The sequence below is a fragment of the Danio rerio genome, chromosome 5, assembly GCF_049306965.1.
Source record: "Danio rerio strain Tuebingen ecotype United States chromosome 5, GRCz12tu, whole genome shotgun sequence".
Lineage (NCBI taxonomy): Eukaryota > Metazoa > Chordata > Actinopteri > Cypriniformes > Danionidae > Danio > Danio rerio.
In genome coordinates, this window is record NC_133180.1 from 12,790,001 (window position 1) to 12,811,808 (window position 21,808).

The window sequence follows — 21,808 nt, forward strand, 5'->3', positions numbered from 1 at the left end:
AACTTTCAGCTCCTTTTAAATGGAGCGTTCATTTTCCCGCCATGTTTCACTTGGAGTTTTGGGAATGTTTCTTTGGTGCTGTTGAACAAATCTTCGAATTCTTGGTCCACACAAATGTCCTGGAAGAAAATTGATATTAGAAATTCAGGAAATGAATAAATATCATGGCAAATGGGGAAGAAACACTCACAGAAAAGTCTAAGAACTCAGCTGCAGATTCTGGGTTGGATTGAACTGATTTCAGAATGGCGAAGCATCCAGCTGACTGGATTGGGTTCCTAGACATCTGGATCACACAGGAAACCAATAGAATTAGTCATAACAAAGACATAAAAAATACCATAATTCTCTTCTTAGTTAGGACGATTCTGAGGGCTTATACATTTTGGGGGCCCCAGAGACATTATCAAGGGCCTGTGAACCCCCCTCTCCCTCCCCCGCTCTTCACTTTCATCCGCACTTTCATCTTTGCTTGTCAGAGGACCCGTGGCGGCCAGCAGCGCCCCTGCAGCATCTTATAAGGTCTTAAACAGTCTTTTCAAGAATACAGTCTCTCTAAACTCCACCTTTCTGAGAGCCTACTCTGATTGGTCAGACTTTGTAGCCTAGTCTGTTGTGATTGGTTGAGCCATAGTATAATAATAAATAAACCATCAACATTCATTCATTTTCTTTTCAGCTTAGTTTCTTTATTAATCAGGGGTCGCCACAGTGGAATGAACCACCAACTTATCCAGCATATGTTTATGCAGCGGTTTTACAGCTACTGTAATTTCTGTTTGTTCACATTCTGTCCCTTTGTGTGCCCTGGAGGCATAGTCACAAACTACTGTTACACCTAAAAACCTTTTCTTAATCTCTTAGTCCCGCAGTGGCACCACACGCAGCGGTAGTACTCATGTTGAACTGTCACCCACTGTATATTTGTAAAACGATGACGCAGTTCATCATGATACACACTTTGATAAATGCCACAGGTGGAGTGATACATCCAGTGAAGCAATTCCAGTGCTATGGGTATAATATATCATGGACGATCTCTTAGCCAATATTAACTTGGCTAAGAATTGAAACTCTACATACTTTAGCTCTTACGGTGCAATTTGAGCTTTAAACCTTTGCAGATTTTGCAAATCTTTTACATACACAAACAGGGACATTTTACATTGCATTAAATCTACATCATTCCAGAAGCAGCTTTAACATTTTCCTTACTTTGAGAATTCGTAGAGTTGTGTTCACTTTGAGGCCGAGTGCTAAATGGACGGCTCCTTCAAACGGTATGCGATTATTGCTGCAGACAAAGAAAAAAACACAATACTAAAGCTTTCTAGGCAGTAAAAATAAATGTGCACTTCTTTTCTTGATGTCAGTGTATTGAATGTTTGCTAAATGTGGTGTTTGCTGATTTAGCCACTGCAAATAAATCACGAATAACTGCATTGTGAACATCCAGACTAATTCAGTAGACAAACACTGAACAGTTTGTATAATTACAGCAATAAATCAAGGACAACTGTCCGTGTATACATTTATAAAAAAAAAAAAAACAGGCGCCTTGACTCAAAACATTGACTCATGGGTTTGAATGACCTGCTTGTGGTTGTGATAAATAACCGTACTTTGACGACTGTACCTGATGTTCAGATCCTCCAGTGTATTGTTCTGTTTGAGTGCTTCCTCTAAAGCTAAGGCTCCGTCTTTGCCCAGTCCATTGTACGATAAATCCACGCTCCTTAAGAATATATTTCCCTTAAAAAAAATCAAATCCAACAGACTAACAGCAGTTATATAGAAGTAGAGATTAAATGCTTTTTTGTGGTTTATTGTTCTTAAAATGCATTTTTATGATTAATTTATTATTATTTATCATTAAATATATTTATTTTTAGGTTATAAATATTTTTAAATCACATTCTTTGCACACCATTCCTTTTATCCTTTTTAGAAATACAATTCATAGTCTATAGGCCCTTTCATACACCCGGCACAATTAGGCGCAAGATTTGTTTGGCGCGATTTGTTGCTATTTATAGACCAACGCAACTGTAATTTTCACTTTGTGCACCACGCTGTTCGAATAGCAAATCCATTTGCACCACTTTGTATACTCATGGCTGTGCTGGTCTCAAAAAGAAGGTGTGTTGAGGCACACTGTTGGCACGTATCTATTTTGAGGAACCAAAATAGACCATACCATTGACCGACTAAAAGCTGCTCTAAAGTATATTATAAATATATTAGAGGTCTGCCTCTATATATAATACAGTGTATAGAGTATGTAAAAACCCAGCAGGCACAGGATGTCAACATGACGTCAGATTAACAGTGTACTTCAAAGTCGTGGAGACGTTGCATTTTGTTTGGAAATTAAAATTGAGTTGGTCAAAACTCAACGTCAGGCCGACGTCAATGTCTAACATCCAGCCTAAAATCAACCAAATATCAACATCTAATGATGTTACAGCTTGACGTTGAGAGAACGTTACCACTATAACATCTATTAGACGAATAAATGTCAGTATTAGACGTCAGTATGAAGTTGGTTTAAGTTATGTTGGCTCAATGTTGAATTTTGGTCACTTTTGACTTTATTATTGGATGTTTAAATAACGTTGCCCTTAGACGCTGGCTAGACATTGAATGTTTTGTGCAACCTAAACATTTGGTCACCCTGGAAATATGAGGTTCTATCTGTGTTCTGAATGATTTTGAGATATTGAGCTTTAAAGTTTTTGCATTCCAAATAGCAAACAGTATGTGTGTAACATTTGTTTTTCAAATAAAAAGTCTTAAAATGGAAATAACTTATAAAAAAACATCCCATAATGCAAATAAGTTGTCATTTAATAAGAATATGTCAATAACTCAGTTTTGACCAAAATGTCAGAGAGAACCTTATAATTCTAAGGTGACTGTTTAGCTCAATAAATGCTTAAGGGAGAAAGTTTAATGTTCTTAAAGGTACATTATTATTCATAGGTAAATTAACTCTTTTCTCATCAGATACTATGTCTGAATTGTTCAATGTTCTTGACATAAACGTTGAATATTCTGCCAAAGTTTTTTTTTTTTTAAGCTTTAATGACTGACTCTGGCAGAGGATGGACTTTATTTTTCTCTTACCTCGAGGCCTTTAGCAAATGCAATGGCTCCTTTTCCTCGAATGCAGTTCCAAGCCAGATTGAGTGCCTTCAGTCCTGTGTTTTCGGCAATAGCAGCACCCAGGATTTCCCCTGAGGGTGGAGAAACACAGAGGACAGCAACACTGAGGAGTTTTTCATTCTGGGGATTTTTGTATCTTCTACTTATAGTTCAATATCGGTTAAATTAAACTGGCTAGTAATTAAGACCCTATAATATAATATAATATAATATAATATAATATAATATAATATAATATAATATAATATAATATAATACAATATAATATAATATAAATGGCGTCACGGTGGTGCAATGGGTGGAAATGTCGCCTGACAGCAAGACAATTGCTGGTTCGAGTCTCGGCTGGGTCAGTTGGCATTTCTATGTGGAGTTTGCATGTTCTCTCTGTGTTGGTGGGGGTTTCCTCTGGGTGCTCCGGTTTCCCCCACAAGTTCAATGACATGTGCTATAGGTGAATTGGGTAAACCAAATTGTCCGTAGTGTATGTGTGTGAATGAGCGTGTATGGGTGTTTCGGAGCACTTGGTTGCAGCTGGAAGGGCATCCGCTGTGTAAAACATGCTGAATAAGTTGGCGTTTCATTCCGCTGTGGCGACCCCTGATTAATAAAGGGAATGTTAGGGAAAATGAATGAATGAATGAATAATATTTAACAATACAATTTTATTTTATTGTGTTTAAACGACTTGGTGAGCAAAAGGGACTTCTTTTTACATTTATTCCAAACCTCACTGACCCCAAACTGTAAATAATACAATGCATACACAGTGGCTAATAAATTAACTTTTTTTTTTTTGCCATTTTCAGCTCTCAAAATAATAATAATAACAATAAAGACTCATTTGAATATCCTATTTGATTTGCATAACTATATCAGGTCCCAGTTTCAATGGTCACCAGGGTAGCTTGCCAATAACAAGCGAGCGCCGAACGATTATAAAAAGAAAGCCATCATCACCATATGGAATATGAACAGAGATGCGCCAGAGGAATCTGCCGAGGATGTATGAATCACGGCGGGTCATGGAGGAGTTTCCTGGTGATGATTATATGCAATATTTTATTGAGGCAATTTCCCTGCCTTCACACTCTGTCATTCATGCTGACAGCGATGAGGCTTTAGGACAGTATTGTATATCCCTCCTCATCACCATACTGGAGGTTCTGGTAATTTGAGATGCAGCCCTCTGGAAATCTCAGATGCTCGCAAATAGGAAGATATTGTGCTTTGTGCTCAAGCTGAATATCATTTCCAATTTGCGTTGCTGTTAAGAAGAGAGCACTTACTGGAGTTGTAGAAAAGGTTTTTCTCAAAATTTGCTTTTCTATACATTCTCACAAAAGCATAGGAGTAATCTATGGTGATTCGGATTTGTTTGAAAGTTGAATAAAGTTTGTTAAAAAGTTAAAATAATTTTGCAGTGTTTGTATGAAAGCAAATACTCCATCCCTTGTTAAAGGGATAGTTCACCTAAAACTGAAAATTCTACCTTCGTTTATGAATTTACTCTTTAGTTTTGCAAGCTAGTTTTAATTTCTTTATTCTGTTGAACACAAAAGAAGATTATTTGAAGAAAGCTGAAAACCTGTAACCACTGACTTACCATAATATTTGTTTTTTCTACTATGGAAGTCAATGGTTACAGGATTTCAGCTCTCTTCAAAGAGAGTAAATTTTATTTTTTTGGTGACCTAGGCCTTTAACATATTTGATCACACTTTATTTTGATGGTTTGTTCATTGAATTTAAGTTACATTGCAACATGCCAACTAATTGTCATTAGATTATAAGTAGATTGTTAGGTTGGGGTTAGGGTTGACATGTACTTGCTAAGTTTTTCATAGTCAGTTAAATGTCTGTTGAAGGAGCAGTATCAGCAGATATTAATAAATATTTTATTGTTTCAAGAAATAATATGATTGTTCTGATTATTTTGCTTATTTCATTGGCAGACTATTTTGCTTTAAGGGAAAAACTTACTTCATTTTGGCATATTATGTCTTAAAAGACGACTATATTTTTGCTTGTCTATAAAATGATTTAAGAAAGTTTAGATATTTGGACTAGAATCAAGACATGGACTCTAAGAAAAGCTTTTTTTTGTAGTGTAGTTCGATCTTGATGAGTGGAATACTGAATCACTCAGTCAGTGAATCATTTAAAACACTGATTCAATCACAAACGATTCAATTGATTACCACTGTTTTTTTGCTATGGCCTACTCTACACTAACAGAATCACTATGGATTGTGTTTTGTCTGCTGCTCTTGTGGAACAACAGAGATGAATCAAGATAACACTTGGTGAACAGAAACAAACATGACTTTTGGATATGTTCTTAATTTTTTTCGGATTTCCCAGTTTTTCTGGTTATGCTGAAAATTGAAACATAAATGTAGTCAAAAAGTGTTCATTAGGTCAAACTCTTTTGTAGGTTTTGGCACTTTGGACATACTTTTTTTTTTCAGTACTGTACAGTAGCAGGTGAGTGTGCTATTATGGATTCACTCCTTATGTCTAAAACACATTTCCTATTTGCTGAGATAACCAGTCTGAGATGATTTGCACTTTATGACATGGCTCGCTATCCTGCTGGAAGTAGCCATCAGAAGATGGATACACTGTGGTCATAAAGGGTGCTTATCACCTTCACCTGGTTCCATGCTTTCCTGTTGTTGATGCCAAATTCTGACCCTATCATCCAAATGTCGCAACAGAAATCGAGACTCATCAAACCAGGCCACATTTTTCCAATTTTCTATTGTCTAATTTTGGTGAGCCTGTGCAAATTCTAGCCTCAGTTGCCTGTTCTTAGCTGACAGGAGTGGCACCCGGGGTGGTCTTCTGCTGCTGTAGCCCATCTGCCTCAAGGTTGGACGTGTTGTGTGTTCAGAGATGCTCTTCTGCAAACCTCGGTTGTAACAAGTGCTTATTTGAATTTTTGTTGCCTTTCTATCAGCTCTAACCAGTCTGGCCATTCTGCTCTGACCTCTGGCATCAACAAGGCATTTGCAGCCACAAAACTGCAGCAGATCATCTTGACCATGTCTACATGCCTAAATGCATTGAGTTGCTGCCATGTGATTGGCTGATAAGAAATTTATGTTAGCGAGCAGTTGGACAGGTGTACCTAAAAAAGTGGCCGGTGAGTGTATGTTAATACTAATAAATCTAGTTAAATAAGTAAAAACTGAAAACTTTCTGTTGATTTAATGGGCTTAGTAGGAATGGATTGTTAATGTTAATATTTGTCTTATTCTATAAAGGTAAATTTTTTGGTAACAATTTTTATTTTCAGAAAATGACAATTGGTCAGAATAACAATTTTTTTGTGATTGAAAAATAAAGTTATTCTGCAAAATACTGATTTCTTAACTCTTCTGCTGTTAAAACATTGTCAACTTTCCTTATTGGACAAATTTCCTTTTGTTTTTATGGCAAAAAATACTCTAAATGACATTTTTATTTTAAATGGGAAGAAATCTCATCAGTACAGTAGCTTATAAAATAAAATCTAAATTATGATGTACCAAAGCGCATAAATAGAATTTCTGTCTTATATATTTTATAATTCAAGCCTTCGCTCAAATCCTGTGTAAATATCCCCCAGATTGAGAGTCTGCACTGAACTGAATAGCTTGTCTTTTGCTTGCTGAACTGAAACTAAATTATCCAAACTTTCTGTCTAGACATTTTTATTATACTCTGGAGTGCTATATAATCATTAGCAGGCCTGTAATGAACTGCTTGCCCTAAGTGAATATGACACATTTTAATTACATTTCTGTTGTGGAATATTGCAGTGAAGGTTAATGTTCTTTTTCGTTATACATGTGCCAGGTCAAATCTCGATTTAATGCCCCTTTAAAAGTAAAGTTACAGAGAAAGAAGTCCTAGTGGATTTGCGAAAACAAAAACTGCAAAAAAAAAAAAAGAGAGAAAGAAAAAAGTATCTCCTTTGGCGGTCTCTAGAAATGTATATAGAAGCACGTTTTCAGAATGAGGTTGGGTTGGTCACCCCTGGAGCCACATTGTTTAGAGTGTATGACAGGGCCCATAGTTTTATGCAATGTGAAATATGTGCATGATATACAGGGGCGGGGAAAATAAGTATTGAACACGTCACAATTTTTCTCAGAAAACATATTTCTAAAGGTGCCGGTGACCGGAGGCTGAGACCAAAACCAAAGAAATCCATATATGCAAAGAAAACTAATCCAATTAGTTAAATACACATAACTTAATTTGTAAACTAAAATGGCACGGTGAAAAAGTATTGAACACATGAAGAAACGGAGGTGTAGAAAGGCAGTGAAAGCTCAGACAGCAGAAGAAATCTCTCAGTAGTTCTTCAGCAACTCTCTTAGAGCGGATGACCTTACTCATTGTAAATGAAAAATTAGCTGCTTCAGTCCAACATCTACATTATTAGGATGATGAATATGAAACCAGAGTGGACATTTCAGCCAGACAATGATCTAAACACAGCCGAGGAATCAAGCTGTAGAATGGCCTAGCCAATCACCTGACCTGATTCCAATAGAGAATACAAAATAAAGATCAGATTTGATAGACGAGACCCACAGAACCTTCAAGATTTTTACACTCTGTTGAACAACTGAGCAATGCATGTGACTTCGTTCTCCATATGAGAGGCGTCTTTAAGCTGCCGTCACCAAAAAAGCCTTTTAAAAAAAGTATTAAATACTCAATTTCAGTAGTTCAGTGCATTCTGATTGTTTTTGTTATCTTTTCTTTGTATGTTTGTATTTTTGCCGAAATCTGGTTTAACTCCATGTTGACAGCTTCTTTAGAAATATTATTCCCAGGAAAAAACATGACATGTTTCAATACTTATTTTCTCCGCTGCAGTTGTCTGTTCGTCTTTAAGCTCAACTGGATAGATTGATATCTATTTGCTTTGCAATTGTGAGGCAAGGGTTTGAGCCAAGCTTTTAAGATCTGCATTTTATAAAATACTGCCTATAAAGTTGATTAGTAAAAATTTGTGCTCGCCCGATCTCACCTTTTATTTGAGGAATTTCAGTCAAACAGATGGCACAGAGTTGCCTATAAATTATGTAAATCCTTTGTTTACCGGTCTGTAAATGTAATACAGTACATAAGAATTGGGGACTAAGTAGGCCTCTATATTGCGTGTTTATACATCGTCTGTGGAAATATTGACAGGAATTGATGCGAGACAAAACATGCTGTGTTGAATTTGCTTTAACTGAACTGTGGCAGCATGAATCCATGACACTTTAAGAATCCTTCCTGCAAAGCTACAGTACTGTGTGACATTGTAGGCACTTGTATAAAAATTCTGTAAAAGTAATCTCTAGGAATTCTTCTAAATAGCTGCAAAACTTTTTACCTTTGTTTGTCTTAAAAGCTATTCACGAAGCTGCTGAGACAAACTATTACTAAAGATAAGAAAGAAGTTGCAGAGGCTTTTAGTTCAGTATGTTGATGTACGTCCAACTGAAACGGAATATTAAGCAACATATCTTCATTTGTTTTCCACGGAAGAAACTGAAACATGTTTGCACCAAGTAAAGGATGAGTAAATGATGACAGAATTTTCATTTTTGGGTGAACTATCCCTTCAAGTCATTTTGTGCCATTCATCCATAATAATGCATTCAGTTTATAGCTGCACAATTAATCATTAAAAGATCGAGAAAATATTACATACCACTAATACATGCCTGACAACATTGGGATGTGAAAATAAGAGATATGCCCATCATAATAAGGGACCCCCCCAACCCCCGCCCCCCTCCTTTAAAAAAATCCCCAAATTAAATGTTCATTTGGAGCTGTTTCATTGTAAATAAACTGTTAAATGGTCAATAATATGCTCTTTTATTATTATTTACAAAAGAAAAAAATAAATATATACATTAGCAGCAAACTAATTAGCAAACAGTTCAGCTTATTAAAATGAATAACTGTTATAGTGAAATAGAATCAAGCTATCAAATCTCATCAGCCGTTTTTTCACTGTATAACGTACACATTCTGATTAAAGAGCAACAAATGAATCTCTTATTTAGATTTCTTTCTTTTAATTACAATAAATAACAGGTGTCACTTTAAAAATGCATACATCTAACAATATAATGAAGGCTTTCGACTGCTTTCCTAACTTTTTATGCTTATTTAGAACAAAATTAGTTGTGTTTGAAAAAAAAACACCAAGATCGACATTTTTAGATATTATTGTTATTATTATTATTAATTATTATATGTATGTCTGTTTAAACAGACACCCAAAAGCCAGACTTTCGCTCCGCTTCAAATCACGTGTACAGTTCCCGTTTGGGAAACAGCGTCTGTTTATCACTATGGAGCGCGTCAGCTTACAGTCATGCACCATTATATGACTGTTTTGAGGATTGTATAGGAGGGGTGTCGGCACCTGTAATGAAAAGGAAGGGGAATCGCACCGCTTTTATATTTATTTCAAAGTGTTTTTTTATTTCAAAGCATGGGGCGACCCCTGGTGGTTCGGAGGTATGAGTTACGTATAGGGAGGCTCGGCTCTTTAAGGTTTCTAAACCTTCAGAGAAACACTGAAAATACGGGAGAAATACGGGAAAATACCTTTACGGGATGATGGCAGGATAGGACTGGTAGAAGGGTTGACAGGTATGCTTATATACACTCAGCAGCCACTTTATTTGGTACACCTGTCCAACTGCTCGTTAACACAAATTTCTAGTCAGCCAATCATACAATCATATGGCAGCAACTCAATGAATTAAGACATGTAGACTTGGTGAAGAAGCAGTTTAGACTGAGCATCAGAATGGGGAAGAAAGGTGATTTAAGTCACTTTGAATGTGGCATGGTTGTTGGTGCCAGACAGACTGGTCTGAGGATTTCAGAAACTGCTGATCTACTGGGATTTTCACGCCCAGGGTTCCGAAAAATATACAAAATGTCCAGTGAGCAGCAGTTTTGTGGGTGCAAATGCCTTGTTGATGCCAGAAGTCAGAGTAGAATGACCAGACTGGTTCCAGCTGATAGAAAGGCAACAGTAACTCAAATGACCACTCTTTACAACCGAGGTATGCAGAAGAACATCTCTTAACACACAACACATCCAACCTTGAGGCAGATGGGCTACAGCAGCAGAAGACCACACTGGGTGCCACTCCTGTCAGGTAAGAACAGGAAACTGAAGCTACAATTTGCACAGGCTTACCAAAATTGGACAACAAAAGATTGGAAAAACCTTGCCTGGTTTGATAAGTCTCGACATTCAGATGGTTGGGTTCATAATTTGCTGTCAACAACATGAATGCATGACTCCATACTGCCTTGTATCAACGGTTCAGGCTGGTGGTGGTGGTTTAATGGTGTGGGGGATATTTTCTTGGCACACTTTGGGCCCATTAGTACCAATTAAGCATCGTGTTAATGCCACAGCCTAACTGAGTATTGTTGCTGACCATGTCCATCCCTATATGACCACAGTGCACCCATCTTCTGATGGCTACTTCCAGCAGGATAACGCACCATGTCATAAAGCGTGAATCATCTCAGACTGGTTTCTTGAACATGACAATGAGTTCACTGTACTCAAATGGCCTCCACAGTCACCAGTACTAAATCCAATAGAGCACTTTTGGGATGTGGTGGAATGGTAGATTTGCATCATGGATGTGCAGCTGACAAATCTACAGCAACTGTATGATACTATCATGTCAATATGGACCAAAATCTCTGAAGAATAATTCCAGTACCTTGTTGAATCTACGCCACAAAGGATTAAGGCAGTTCTGAAGGCAAAAGAGGGTCCAGCCCGGTACTAGTATGGTGTACCTAACAAAGTGGCCAGTAATTGTATAAATATTAAAAATATCTGTGATAATATAAAAACTGTGTGGTCTCTTAGCAACCAAATACCACTTCTTTAAAAAGTGCTTCTTTAAAAGCAGAGTAATTATGTGAGGATGTGTAAGTTGAAGTAGTGAACGTTTCTCCTCAGACTTGTCAGATCATCTCTCACCTGCTGTATCTGTGAGTCTGTTGTGACTCAGGTCGAGGTGCTGCAGTTTCTGGTTGGATATCAGAGCTGGAGAGAGGTGTTTGGCTGCTCGCTCGTCCAGATGGTTTCCAGAGAGGTTGACAGAGAATAAGGTGCTGTTTTCCAACAGCATGCTGGACAAAGCCCTGGCTCCGTATTCACCCATCCGGTTGTCTGACAAATCAATTTCTGGAAGGGAAAAAGCATAGGCTTGACAGTCAATATCTTGAGGCAGCCGTACACAGTCAACTACACAATCACAAAAGAGTTACGAATTCATTTCATTTAATGAAGCATTTTGTAATGTGTGAACAGCGACTGCTTGTATCTGAACATAAAACTTTACATAATGCATAAATGTATCATTGTAATGTATTATAAATGTATTAATGCTTTTAAAAAATTCACATATTGTGCATGTCTATTATCATACACAAATTGTACTAAAGCGAACTAAATTGTTAATAATAATAATTTTTCTCTTTGCACACCACCAGGTGGCAGTCTTTGTACTTTCATTTCAGAGAACAGATTGCAATATATTGTATGAACTATATATATATATATATATATATATATATATATATATATATATATATATATATATATATATATATATACACACACACACACATACTTTCAGTATTATGTTTGCTTGAATTGACCTGATCTAATCCTGTTTATATGAAATGAGCCTGCTCCCGACCAGGCTTGATCTACCAGAACTGTTGCTATGACAACAACTCTCGGATCAGTTTTGAAGAACGAAACAATCCTGGATCGTGTCAAATCGTCAATATCTAAATCCAGCTAACTGAGTAATCCACGTACGAAGAACGGACCCCTGGTCAATCCCGAACTCAAGCCTGACAGTGTGGAGTTGTTTGTGTGTGGTACAGTAGTGGCGTGTCTGCTGAAAGTTACCTGTGATGTAGCAATTCTCTTTCAGCATGTCAGCAATGGCAGCCGCTCCTGCTCCCTCCATCCAGTTGTCTCGCAGATTCAGCTTCAGGATGGAGGTGTTGGTCACTAAAGAAATCGCCAGAGCTTTGGTGCCCTACAGAGGAGAGTTGATAAAATATTAAGCTCAACGAGTGCAAACCCATATGTAAAAACACTACAGTAATTTATTGTAAATATTTTAACCATTGTTTTGAGTAGTTATTTAGGATTTTTTGCTGATATGGATAAGCAGATATAATTTATATTAGTAAATAATTATAAAAGTTAATTAATATTAACTCATCTTGTTTGATTTGTGTCAGGTTTGTGATTGTTACAGTGGTGTGAAAAAGTTTTTGCCTCCTTACTGGTTTCTTTTTTTTTTTTTCATGCTTGTCACATTTTAATATTTCAGATCATCAAACATAATTAAATATTAGTCAAAGATAGTACAAGTAAACACATCATGTCATTTAAAAATGAAGGTTTTATTTGATAAGGGAAAACAAAATACAAAACTAAACAGCCATGTGTGAAAAAGTGTTTGCCCCCCTGTTAAAACATAACTTAAGTCTGATTTATTACACCTGAGTTCAATTTCTCTAGCTCTGCCCTGGCCTGTTTACTGCCACACATGTTCACAATCAAGGATTGGCTTGAAAAGGACCTTAAAGATAGTAGACCAAAAGATCCTCAAAAGCCACACATATCATGCTGAGATCAAATTTCTTTTGGGAGTTTTTTTGTTATTATTTCTGCACATAGTTTTGTAAATAAAAATGAAAAATCTGGGGATGTCACATGTGGAGACAAATGATAGGTAACAAGTGCAATTTAATGGGAAGATTATTTGTGCAAGCATTCAAGTTAAAAACAGGGAAAACATGACAGGAAATCCAAAATCGTAGTCAAAACAAGCATAATGTCAAAAACAAGACAGTAATAAAAAATCACAGAGTATCAAAACAACGATCAGGAACAAAGCAAGAAAACTTATGCCGAGTTCAGACTGCATGTAGTCATGTCACAGATGTTTTCACACTGCATGACTATCTGGGCTAGCGTTTCGTCGCTGCTTTGTTTACACTGCAAGATGGATCTGCGACAGGGACTTTACATTGCATGACTTTACTATAGGATGAATCGCCGACAACTTAGTCCAAACTACGTCTTACAGCCAAAAACACGTAGTATATCTTTTGTTATTAACTACATAATGAGAAAGAAGCCTTTAATGGGGTAGAACATGTACATGTTTGCTCACCTGGGTTTAAAGGGAATTAGCCATTTCTCCTCAACGTTGATAATAAACTAATTTCTTTCTGTATGAAACGTGTCAAACAGATACGGTTGCTCCTGAGTCCTGTCAAACCTCCACTAGTTTTTCCTCCATTTCGTGGGTCCAAATAAACCGAAAAAGAGCGCTTTTAACTTCTCCCCCAGCCTCCCGCTGGCCTGCAGCAGGTATACACACACACACACACACAAGTGAAAGCTGCTCTCTCATTGGCTGTAGGCGATGGCTGATGTTATTTTCAGTCAAAACTCAATTCACACGGTATGATTTGAATCTCCGACAGCTCCAGATATTTAGCATGCCAAATATCTCACAGGTAGCTGCGACTCATCGGCGATTCTCTCAGATCGCATCTTTGAAAGTTTATACTGTGTGATTGTCACTCACGTGCATGAGCACCGATTTGCCTGTGATTTCAGGCATTTGTCTGCGATTTCTCAAAACCTGTCGGCGAGCCAAAATCTGGGCTAAAATCACGCAGTCTGAACTAGGCATTAAACAACCCACATAGCAAAATTTCTCTGGCCCAGCTCTGGCCCACACAATCAGGTTTTGCTTGGCCCACATGCCGCAGTGAATTACGGTACATGACTGGACCAAATCTGGCTTCCAGACAAGGGCCAAACACAGACCATATCTGGGCCAAGTCTCAGCCAAGTTAATAACTCATAACTGGGCCTGAACTGGGCCAGATAGGTTGGAGTGTCACGATTGCAATGAAATTGATAAATCCATGGAGTGATGCGCTTTAGGCACACTATGGGCACGCTTTTTCTCAAAGTGACCTGATTGGTAGAATTTTTTTTCTTTACTCAAAAATGATTTTAGTGTATTTTAAATGTGGGTCAAGACTGGCCAAACTCACTTGGCCCACTTATCAAATTTTTAAATCTGGGCCAAATACTACATTTTTCATCTGGCCCAAATCTTGTGTGCCGCCTTAAAAACGGTGCCACCTCTGCCAAACCCGGGCCATGTTTGGCCCACATGCTGTATGCCAGTGCCGGATGAATGCCTGCTGTGCCAGCTTTTTGCCAAATCTGGGCCAGAATTCTTTGCTATAGGGAAGACAAACACAAGTGATGGGAAACAAAGACTCAGTCCAAACTGGTGTAAGCAAAGTTTATAAATAGTCCAGATAATCTGTCGTGACAGGAATCAGCTGTGTGTAAGTGATCAGTGGTGAACGGTGACTGGTGTGTATGAAACGGCATGCTGAGATTTGTAGTTCGTGAATGACATGTGTAGTTCACCAGCGATCTGCCAGAAAAAGATAGATGGTGATCGGAAATAATAACAAAATAAAAATAATTGAGTGGAAGAGTTTACCTGACATGGTTATCGCAGTAGGGTCTGAACATCACACTGTGAGTGAATTAAAAAAGAAATGGTCCAGGTAAAGGAGCAGGTTAAGAGTAAAACAGCGGCACACTGTCAAAGTGTGGACCGAACAGGCGGGGGAACTTGGGATGCCGAACTAACACCCTTAGTGGAGAGAGTTGCCTCAATTGTGGGCGACACTTTACTGTCTGGAGTATATCTGTGTCTGTGGGAGACACAGATGTATTAGAGGAACACTTTATTAGGGCTGTATAGCAGCACCTCTCCGCTCTTATCAAGGCAGCTGGAAGAGCATTGGCTGTGTAAAACATATCCTGGATCAGTCGCTGTGCGCGACTGTTGATTAATAAAGGGACTAAGCTGAAAAGAAAATGAATGAATGAATTAAATAATGACGTGTTAGTGTGTGTTTCTTTGCTCTTACCTGCGCACCGAGCCCACAGTGCATCATATTGACTTCACTCTGGTTGATATTTCGCAGGAAGCAGGAGACTGGAATTACATTCAGCATCTTACAAGCCTCTTTGTAGCGAGACTGGCCTGTGTGGTCATATGCTTGCTTTATATCTATAACAGAGAATAGACATGTCAATTATAAATTGTATACTTTAGTGTAAATTAAGTAAATATCTAAAATGCAGCTGCAATGACGATGCAAGGTAATAACTTGCATGCAAGGCTGGAAATCACTGCAATATTTAGTTTTTCTCTGCAATATGTACTGAATAGCTCTGGGAAAGCATGAATCATTCAAGAGTAAGTGGGATGATATTGTTTGGGAGTTCATCTGCATAAAGAAATATTTAAAAAAGTTCTAAAAAAGTTGAAGTTGAAAACAAAACATTTATTTACTTATGCATGAGAGGAAAACACTATTTTAGTCTTTCTTATGTTTATTTCATTCAATTTTTAGATCCTTTATAACTACTTGTGAAATTTACCTGCAGTTTCTTACACCAAATTAATATTATAATATACAAATTACAACAAAGTTAAAGGCAAAAATGTTTAGCTCTCTTGTGAATTTTTTTTCACAACATATCGCAAAATAGTATATGCAATATTCATATCCCAGATATGTGTGATAAAATCATTTTATGCATTGGTTGTTTATTTAAATTTGACCAACTAGATGAGGCCCTACTATTAATCCACACCTAAATAAATGCACCTATGTGGGCCCAAACGCTTACAAATTGCTTAATACACACTAGATGTACAGCAACCCACAAATAACTTTACAATATAAATATATAAAATTAAATATAAAGTATTTACAATTAAAAAATAAACAGAATATTTACAGTATAAAATATAAACAATAAAAAAATTTAAAGACTAAAATGTTACAAAAATTATTATTTTCTACATAAATATAAAAACCACTGCCTCCATGCCTTCTTCATGTCAGGGGGCTTTTTTAAAATTTATTCATGACAATTAGTATTTGTATAATGTTATTATTCATTTTTATTATTTTAGCAGTATTATTTATTAAATGCATATTTATATTTTCTTTAATTAAACAAGTTTAGATGTGTCTACCTTTTGGGTTTTGGAGACGTATACATCACCATATGGGACATAAGAATACAACGTCTGTTTTATATAATTCAGTTTTTTGACCACACTTTATTATTATTGTTCATTTATTCGTTTGCTGGAAATTAGAACTGATTTTAAAAATGTTTTTTTTTATCTTTCTGCTTAACAAACTAAATTAAATATGTAGGCGAATGGATGTCTTCAGTGGAGTGAGTTTCCACCATTTCCTTATCCACGAAAGTAAAGGAGTAAAGAGTAAAAGTAAAGTAAAGAGGCCAAGTGGAGGAGGCTTGTTCTTTATCCTCGCACTGCAGATGGTCTGTTTAACTGTTTTCTTATTAGTGAAGCCTTCAGTTTTTCCACTTACAAAGTCTGTTATGTAAATAGTAAATACGCCATGGCACGACGCAACTGACCGTTAAAGTGAATGGGAGTTGTGCATCTGATTGGTTTAATGTATGTTAGGCTCAAAACACATCCACAACTCATTAAAAGAATAAGCAAAAGCCTGTTAGACTATGCACCAGGGCACAGACCACATTTTTGCTGTTCTTAAAATAGCAAAGAGGAGGTTATGAGCTCACAGAGCTGGGCGCACCTCTGAAAGGATCTAGTGGACTCAGACACTACTCCAAACAAATCAACTCTGTTTTTTTTAGCTTTCATAAAGCACATAAGTTGATTTAAACACGCTCTTAATGCTTTTGCACCATGCGCTTTAGACTTTGAGCTTAGATCGTTAAAATAAAGCCATTGCAGAGCTGAAGATCTTTGCCCGATGGGACCCAGCGCCGCCCTATTTTGAAAATGAGCTGGGAGCTCAATCTCATTTGAATTTAAAGTGACAGTTACCAAAACAGCACAATTAGGATCAAAGCCTAAAAGATGCAGCTTCAAAGAGCTATAAAACATCATCTGTGGGGTATTTTGAGCTGAAACTTCATGTTCACACTCTAGGAGCATCAGAGACTTATTTTACATCTTGTAAAAAGGGGCATAGTAGGTGCCCTTTAATATTATTAAACGATTTAAAAAATTGCTGAATCAAAAATTGCAGGGAGATGTTATATCATTATAAAATCGTTATCACAATTCTCAACAACAACATCGCAGGTTGCACACTTTTCCAGTATCGTGCAGCCTTAGGTTAAGGAAAGCATTGCTGTTTTTTGCTAGTATTAAACTAAGCACCGTTAATGTAGTCAATAACCAGTGTTGCGTATGCAGCTCAGTGGACATGAACTGGTGTGACTTTACGACAACAGTTTATCATTGTTTCTCATTGAGATGCGCAATTATCATGAACGTGGAAAATTCCCCAGCCATTCATTAAGCAATGCGGAGGCACACAGCAGTCATCTAGCTAGCAGATGGCTATCTCTAATAAGCTGAATAAACAGCCATCAGAGAGATAGTGAGAGATGACGGAGCCCTGATTTATGTATATGTAGAGGAGTGTGTAGGTGTTTCGCTATCTGCAGAACAAGCAGGTGAAAATGAGAGAGAGAGAGAGAGAGAGAGAGAGAGATCATCTGCATGAGTGTTAATATATTAGTCGTTTGTCTTATTTGTGTGTGCATTTATCAAATTTCTAATTGTGTGTGGGTTTTTAAATGTAAAGTTGAAGTCAGAATTTCTAGCCTTCCTGGTAAATTTGAATTCTTTAATATTTTTCCCCACAATTATATACTATTATTTATTTAAAATAAAAGAGAGAAGTCATTCCTTCATTTTACTTTGGCTTAGTCCCTTATTTATCAGGGGTCACCACAGCGGTCCCTTCCAGCTGCAACCCAGTACTGGGAAGCACCCATACACACTCATTCCCACATTACGGCCAATTTAGTTGATCTGATTCACCGTTAGAGCACCCGGAGAAAACCAACATGGGGAGAGCATGCAAACTCCACACAAAAATGCCAACTGGCCTTGCCGGGAATCAAACCAGCAACCTTCTTGCTGTGAGGCGACAGTGGTAACCACTGAGCCACTGTGCTGCCCTAGCTGTCTTTAAAGTACTAGTAATCAGTCCATCATGAGATTCCAGCTGTGTGTGTGTGTAATCAGGGGGAATCAAGAACTGGTGTGGGAGTGCAAAGGAGCTGTATTTCATATAGTGGCAGATGCGTAGTTCTCCAGCGATTAAGTGACAGTGTTATGCTGCACTCACACCAGGTGCTGAAGAAGAGTCAAGCGCGAATGATTTACATGTTAAGTCAATGCAAAAACACGAATAGACATCCTGCTGCGTGATACCACAAATGGCGTGGCGCGAATGACGTGAATTGCATGAATGACACAAATTGCGCGAATGATGCGGTGCGAATTGAGCATTTTGCGTGTTTAACGTGGGTTTCGCGTGAATCGCTCAAGTTCGAAAATAACGTGGACATTCGCGCCGTGTTAACCAATCAAGAGCTTGCTCTTGTGGGGGCTGTTGTTGGTGTCCGGGGAGAAATCTTCCTGCACAGACTGACAACAGTTCATCAAACTGGGCTCGGCTCAGTCTGAAGCACAGCTGAAAGCTTCCAGCATCCAAGTTTCTGGAGGAGGTTATGAGCTCACAGAGCTAGGTGCACCTCTGAAAGGATCTAGTACACTCTGACACTGCTCCAAACAAATCGACGCTGTTTTTCAGCCTTCATAAAGCACACGAACACAGTTATTTTCTCAATAAAATCCATGCTAGCCATTTAACAATGAAGCTAGAGTCAACGGGCAGACAGAAACCCTGCATATCACTTAATTTGAATCTGTTGTAAAATGAATTTGTCGCATGAATAAAGCGGATTTGGTGTGCGAATAAAGCAGATTTTAAAGAGCAAAAGAAGCAAGTAAACTCAAATGATCATGGGTCCATTTACAAGCGAATAGCTTGATTTATCGTGCGTTCCGTGTCTGGTGTGAACGCAGCATTAGGTGACAGTGCTAACCACTGAGCCACCGTGCCTCCTATTTCATTGTTTATGTGATCTGCAATGCTTTGGCAGTACTTGACAAGTCATGCTCATAAAACTCTTTTAAACTGAATTAAGAGACTCTTATTTTTTTATAACACAGTTAAACACACATTCTAAAAATAATAAACATTTTTAAACATAAACATCATTTAAAAACTGTCATGATCACTAGCCATCAAGCCTGTGTAGATCACTGGAGAACTACACACCTGCTTCTATATGAACTACAACTCCCAGAAGTTTTTCCACTTACTCACCAGTTCCTGATTTCCCTTAATTACACACAGCTGGAAGCTCATGATGGACTCATAACTAGTACTATAAATACACCTGGGGCAGCACAGTGGCTCAGTGGTTAGCACAGTGACTTTACAGCAAGAAGGTCGCTGGTTTGAGTCCCGGCTGTGCCAGTTGGCATGGAGTTTGCATGTTCTCCCCGTGTTGGTGCTCCGTTTTCCCCCACCGTCCAAAGACATGTGGTATAGGTGAATTGAACAAGTTAAGATGAGTACAGTGTGGTCATAAAGGGATGGACATGGTCAGCAACAATACTCAGATAGGCTGTGGCGTTGACACAATGCTTGATTGGTACTAATGGGCCCAAAGTGTGCCAAGAAAATATCCCCCACACCATTAAACCACCACCACCAGCCTGAACCGTTGATACAAGGCAGGTTGGAGCCATGCTTTCATGTTGTTGACAGCAAATTATGAATCCAACCATCTGAATGTCGAGACTCATCAAACCAGGCAAGGTTTTTCCAATATTCTATTGCCCAATTTTGGCGAGCCTGTGTGAATTTTAGCCTCAGCTTCCTATTCTTAGCTGACAGGAGTGGCACCCGGTGGGGTCTTCTGCTGCTGTAGCCCATCCGCCTCAAGGTTGGATCTGAGTTACTGTTTCCTTTCTATCAGCTGGAACCAGTCTGGCCATTCTCCTCTGGCATCAACAAGGCATTTGTGCCCACAGAACTGCCGCTCACTGGATATTTTCTCTTTTTCGGACCATTCTCTGTAAACCCTAGAGATGGTTGTGCATTAAAATCTCAGTAGATCAGCAGTTTCTGAAATACTCAGAATACTCAGCCTGTCTGGCACCAACAACCATGCCATGTTCAAAGTCTCTTAAACCACCTTTCTTCCCCATTCCGATACTCGGTTTGAACTCCAGCAGATCATCTTGATCTACATGCCTAGATGCATTGAGTTGCTGCCATGTGATAGGCTGATTAGAAATTTGCGTTAATCAGCAGTTTAACAGGTGTACCTAATAAAGTGGCCGGTGAGTGAATATAGTGTGTTTGTGTGTCTGTAACATTGGTTACATTTTGTCAAGCTAACATAGCAAATTTTGAATTTGAGAGAGAGGTTTGTCTGAAATTATGAGCATGACTCACGGCCGTTTGCCTGTTTTATTCCCTGTCAAGTGGCACCATCAAATTGTGTGGTCCTCAGCTCTTTGACACCTACATGTACTATGTGCATCACCCACTCGCTCCGCCTTTCACATGCATGCTCACTATTAGGAAAACTCACTGTGAAATGTGTCCAGCTCTAGGTCTGAGTCGAGATCCTCCTTATCTGCCTGCTGCTGCTCTCCTTCACCTTTATCTTCATTTTTATCTTCATCTTCAGTGGTCTGCTCTTCATCCTGATGGCCTGAGCTGATGCTGTGCTGCAGACTGGAGGATCTGGAGACCCTCTGAGTAAGAGGATTAAACATTTAAATAACTGATGCATTCATATTGCAGAGAGCTTCGCATGGATAGTAACAAAGTTCTGTGTAATGTTTAAACCAGTGGTGTGCAAACTCGGTCCTGGAGGTCCAGTGTCCTACAAAGTTTAGTTCCAACCTAAATTAGAAACACCTGGTCTAGCTAATCAAGCTCTTACAAGGCTTTCTAAAAACATATGTGCAGGAGTTTTGAGGCAAGTTTCTATCTATCTATCTATCTATCTATCTATCTATCTATCTATCTATCTATCTATCTATCTATCTATCTATCTATCTATCTATCTATCTATCTATCTATCTATCTATCTATCTATCTATCTATCTATCTATCTATCTATCTATCTATCTATCTATCTATCTATCTATCTATCTATCTATCTATCTATCTATCTATCTATCTATCTATCTATCTATCTATCTATCTATCTATCTATCTATCTATCTATCCATCCATCCATCCATCCATCCATCCATCCATCCATCCATCTATCTATCTATCTATCTATCTATCTATCTATCTATTTATCTGTCTGTCTGTCTGTCCGTCCGTCCGTCCGTCCGGTCGGTCTGTCAGTCTGTCTGTCCGTCTATCCATCTATCTATCCATCCAACTAACTATCTATCTATCTATCTATCTATCTATCTATCTATCTATCTATCTATCTATCTATCTATCTATCTATCTATCTATCTATCTATCTATCTATCTATCTATCTCTAGTATGATGAATATCCATCTTTCCATCCATCATCCATCCATCCAATTAAATTTGATCCATCTT

The 21,808-nt window shown here is 38.0% G+C and overlaps 1 protein-coding gene across 2 annotated transcripts in view; it reads right to left on the minus strand.

The window, feature by feature from the left end:
• lrrc74b (leucine rich repeat containing 74B) overlaps positions 1 to 21,808 on the minus strand; it is a 28,745-nt gene that overhangs the window by 569 nt on the left and 6,368 nt on the right. For both annotated transcript variants that reach the window (XM_001344200.9, XM_073951984.1), the window contains exons 2-10: positions 20,828 to 20,993; positions 15,211 to 15,353; positions 12,131 to 12,263; positions 11,189 to 11,395; positions 3,127 to 3,236; positions 1,637 to 1,752; positions 1,216 to 1,294; positions 191 to 286; positions 1 to 119 (exon numbers count right to left, since the gene is read on the minus strand). The exon at positions 1 to 119 is cut by the window's left edge. In XM_001344200.9, coding sequence (XP_001344236.2) covers positions 6 to 119; positions 191 to 286; positions 1,216 to 1,294; positions 1,637 to 1,752; positions 3,127 to 3,236; positions 11,189 to 11,395; positions 12,131 to 12,263; positions 15,211 to 15,353; positions 20,828 to 20,993 — 1,164 coding nt within the window. In that variant the 3' untranslated portion in view covers positions 1 to 5. The remainder of the gene's footprint in view (positions 120 to 190; positions 287 to 1,215; positions 1,295 to 1,636; positions 1,753 to 3,126; positions 3,237 to 11,188; positions 11,396 to 12,130; positions 12,264 to 15,210; positions 15,354 to 20,827; positions 20,994 to 21,808) is intronic.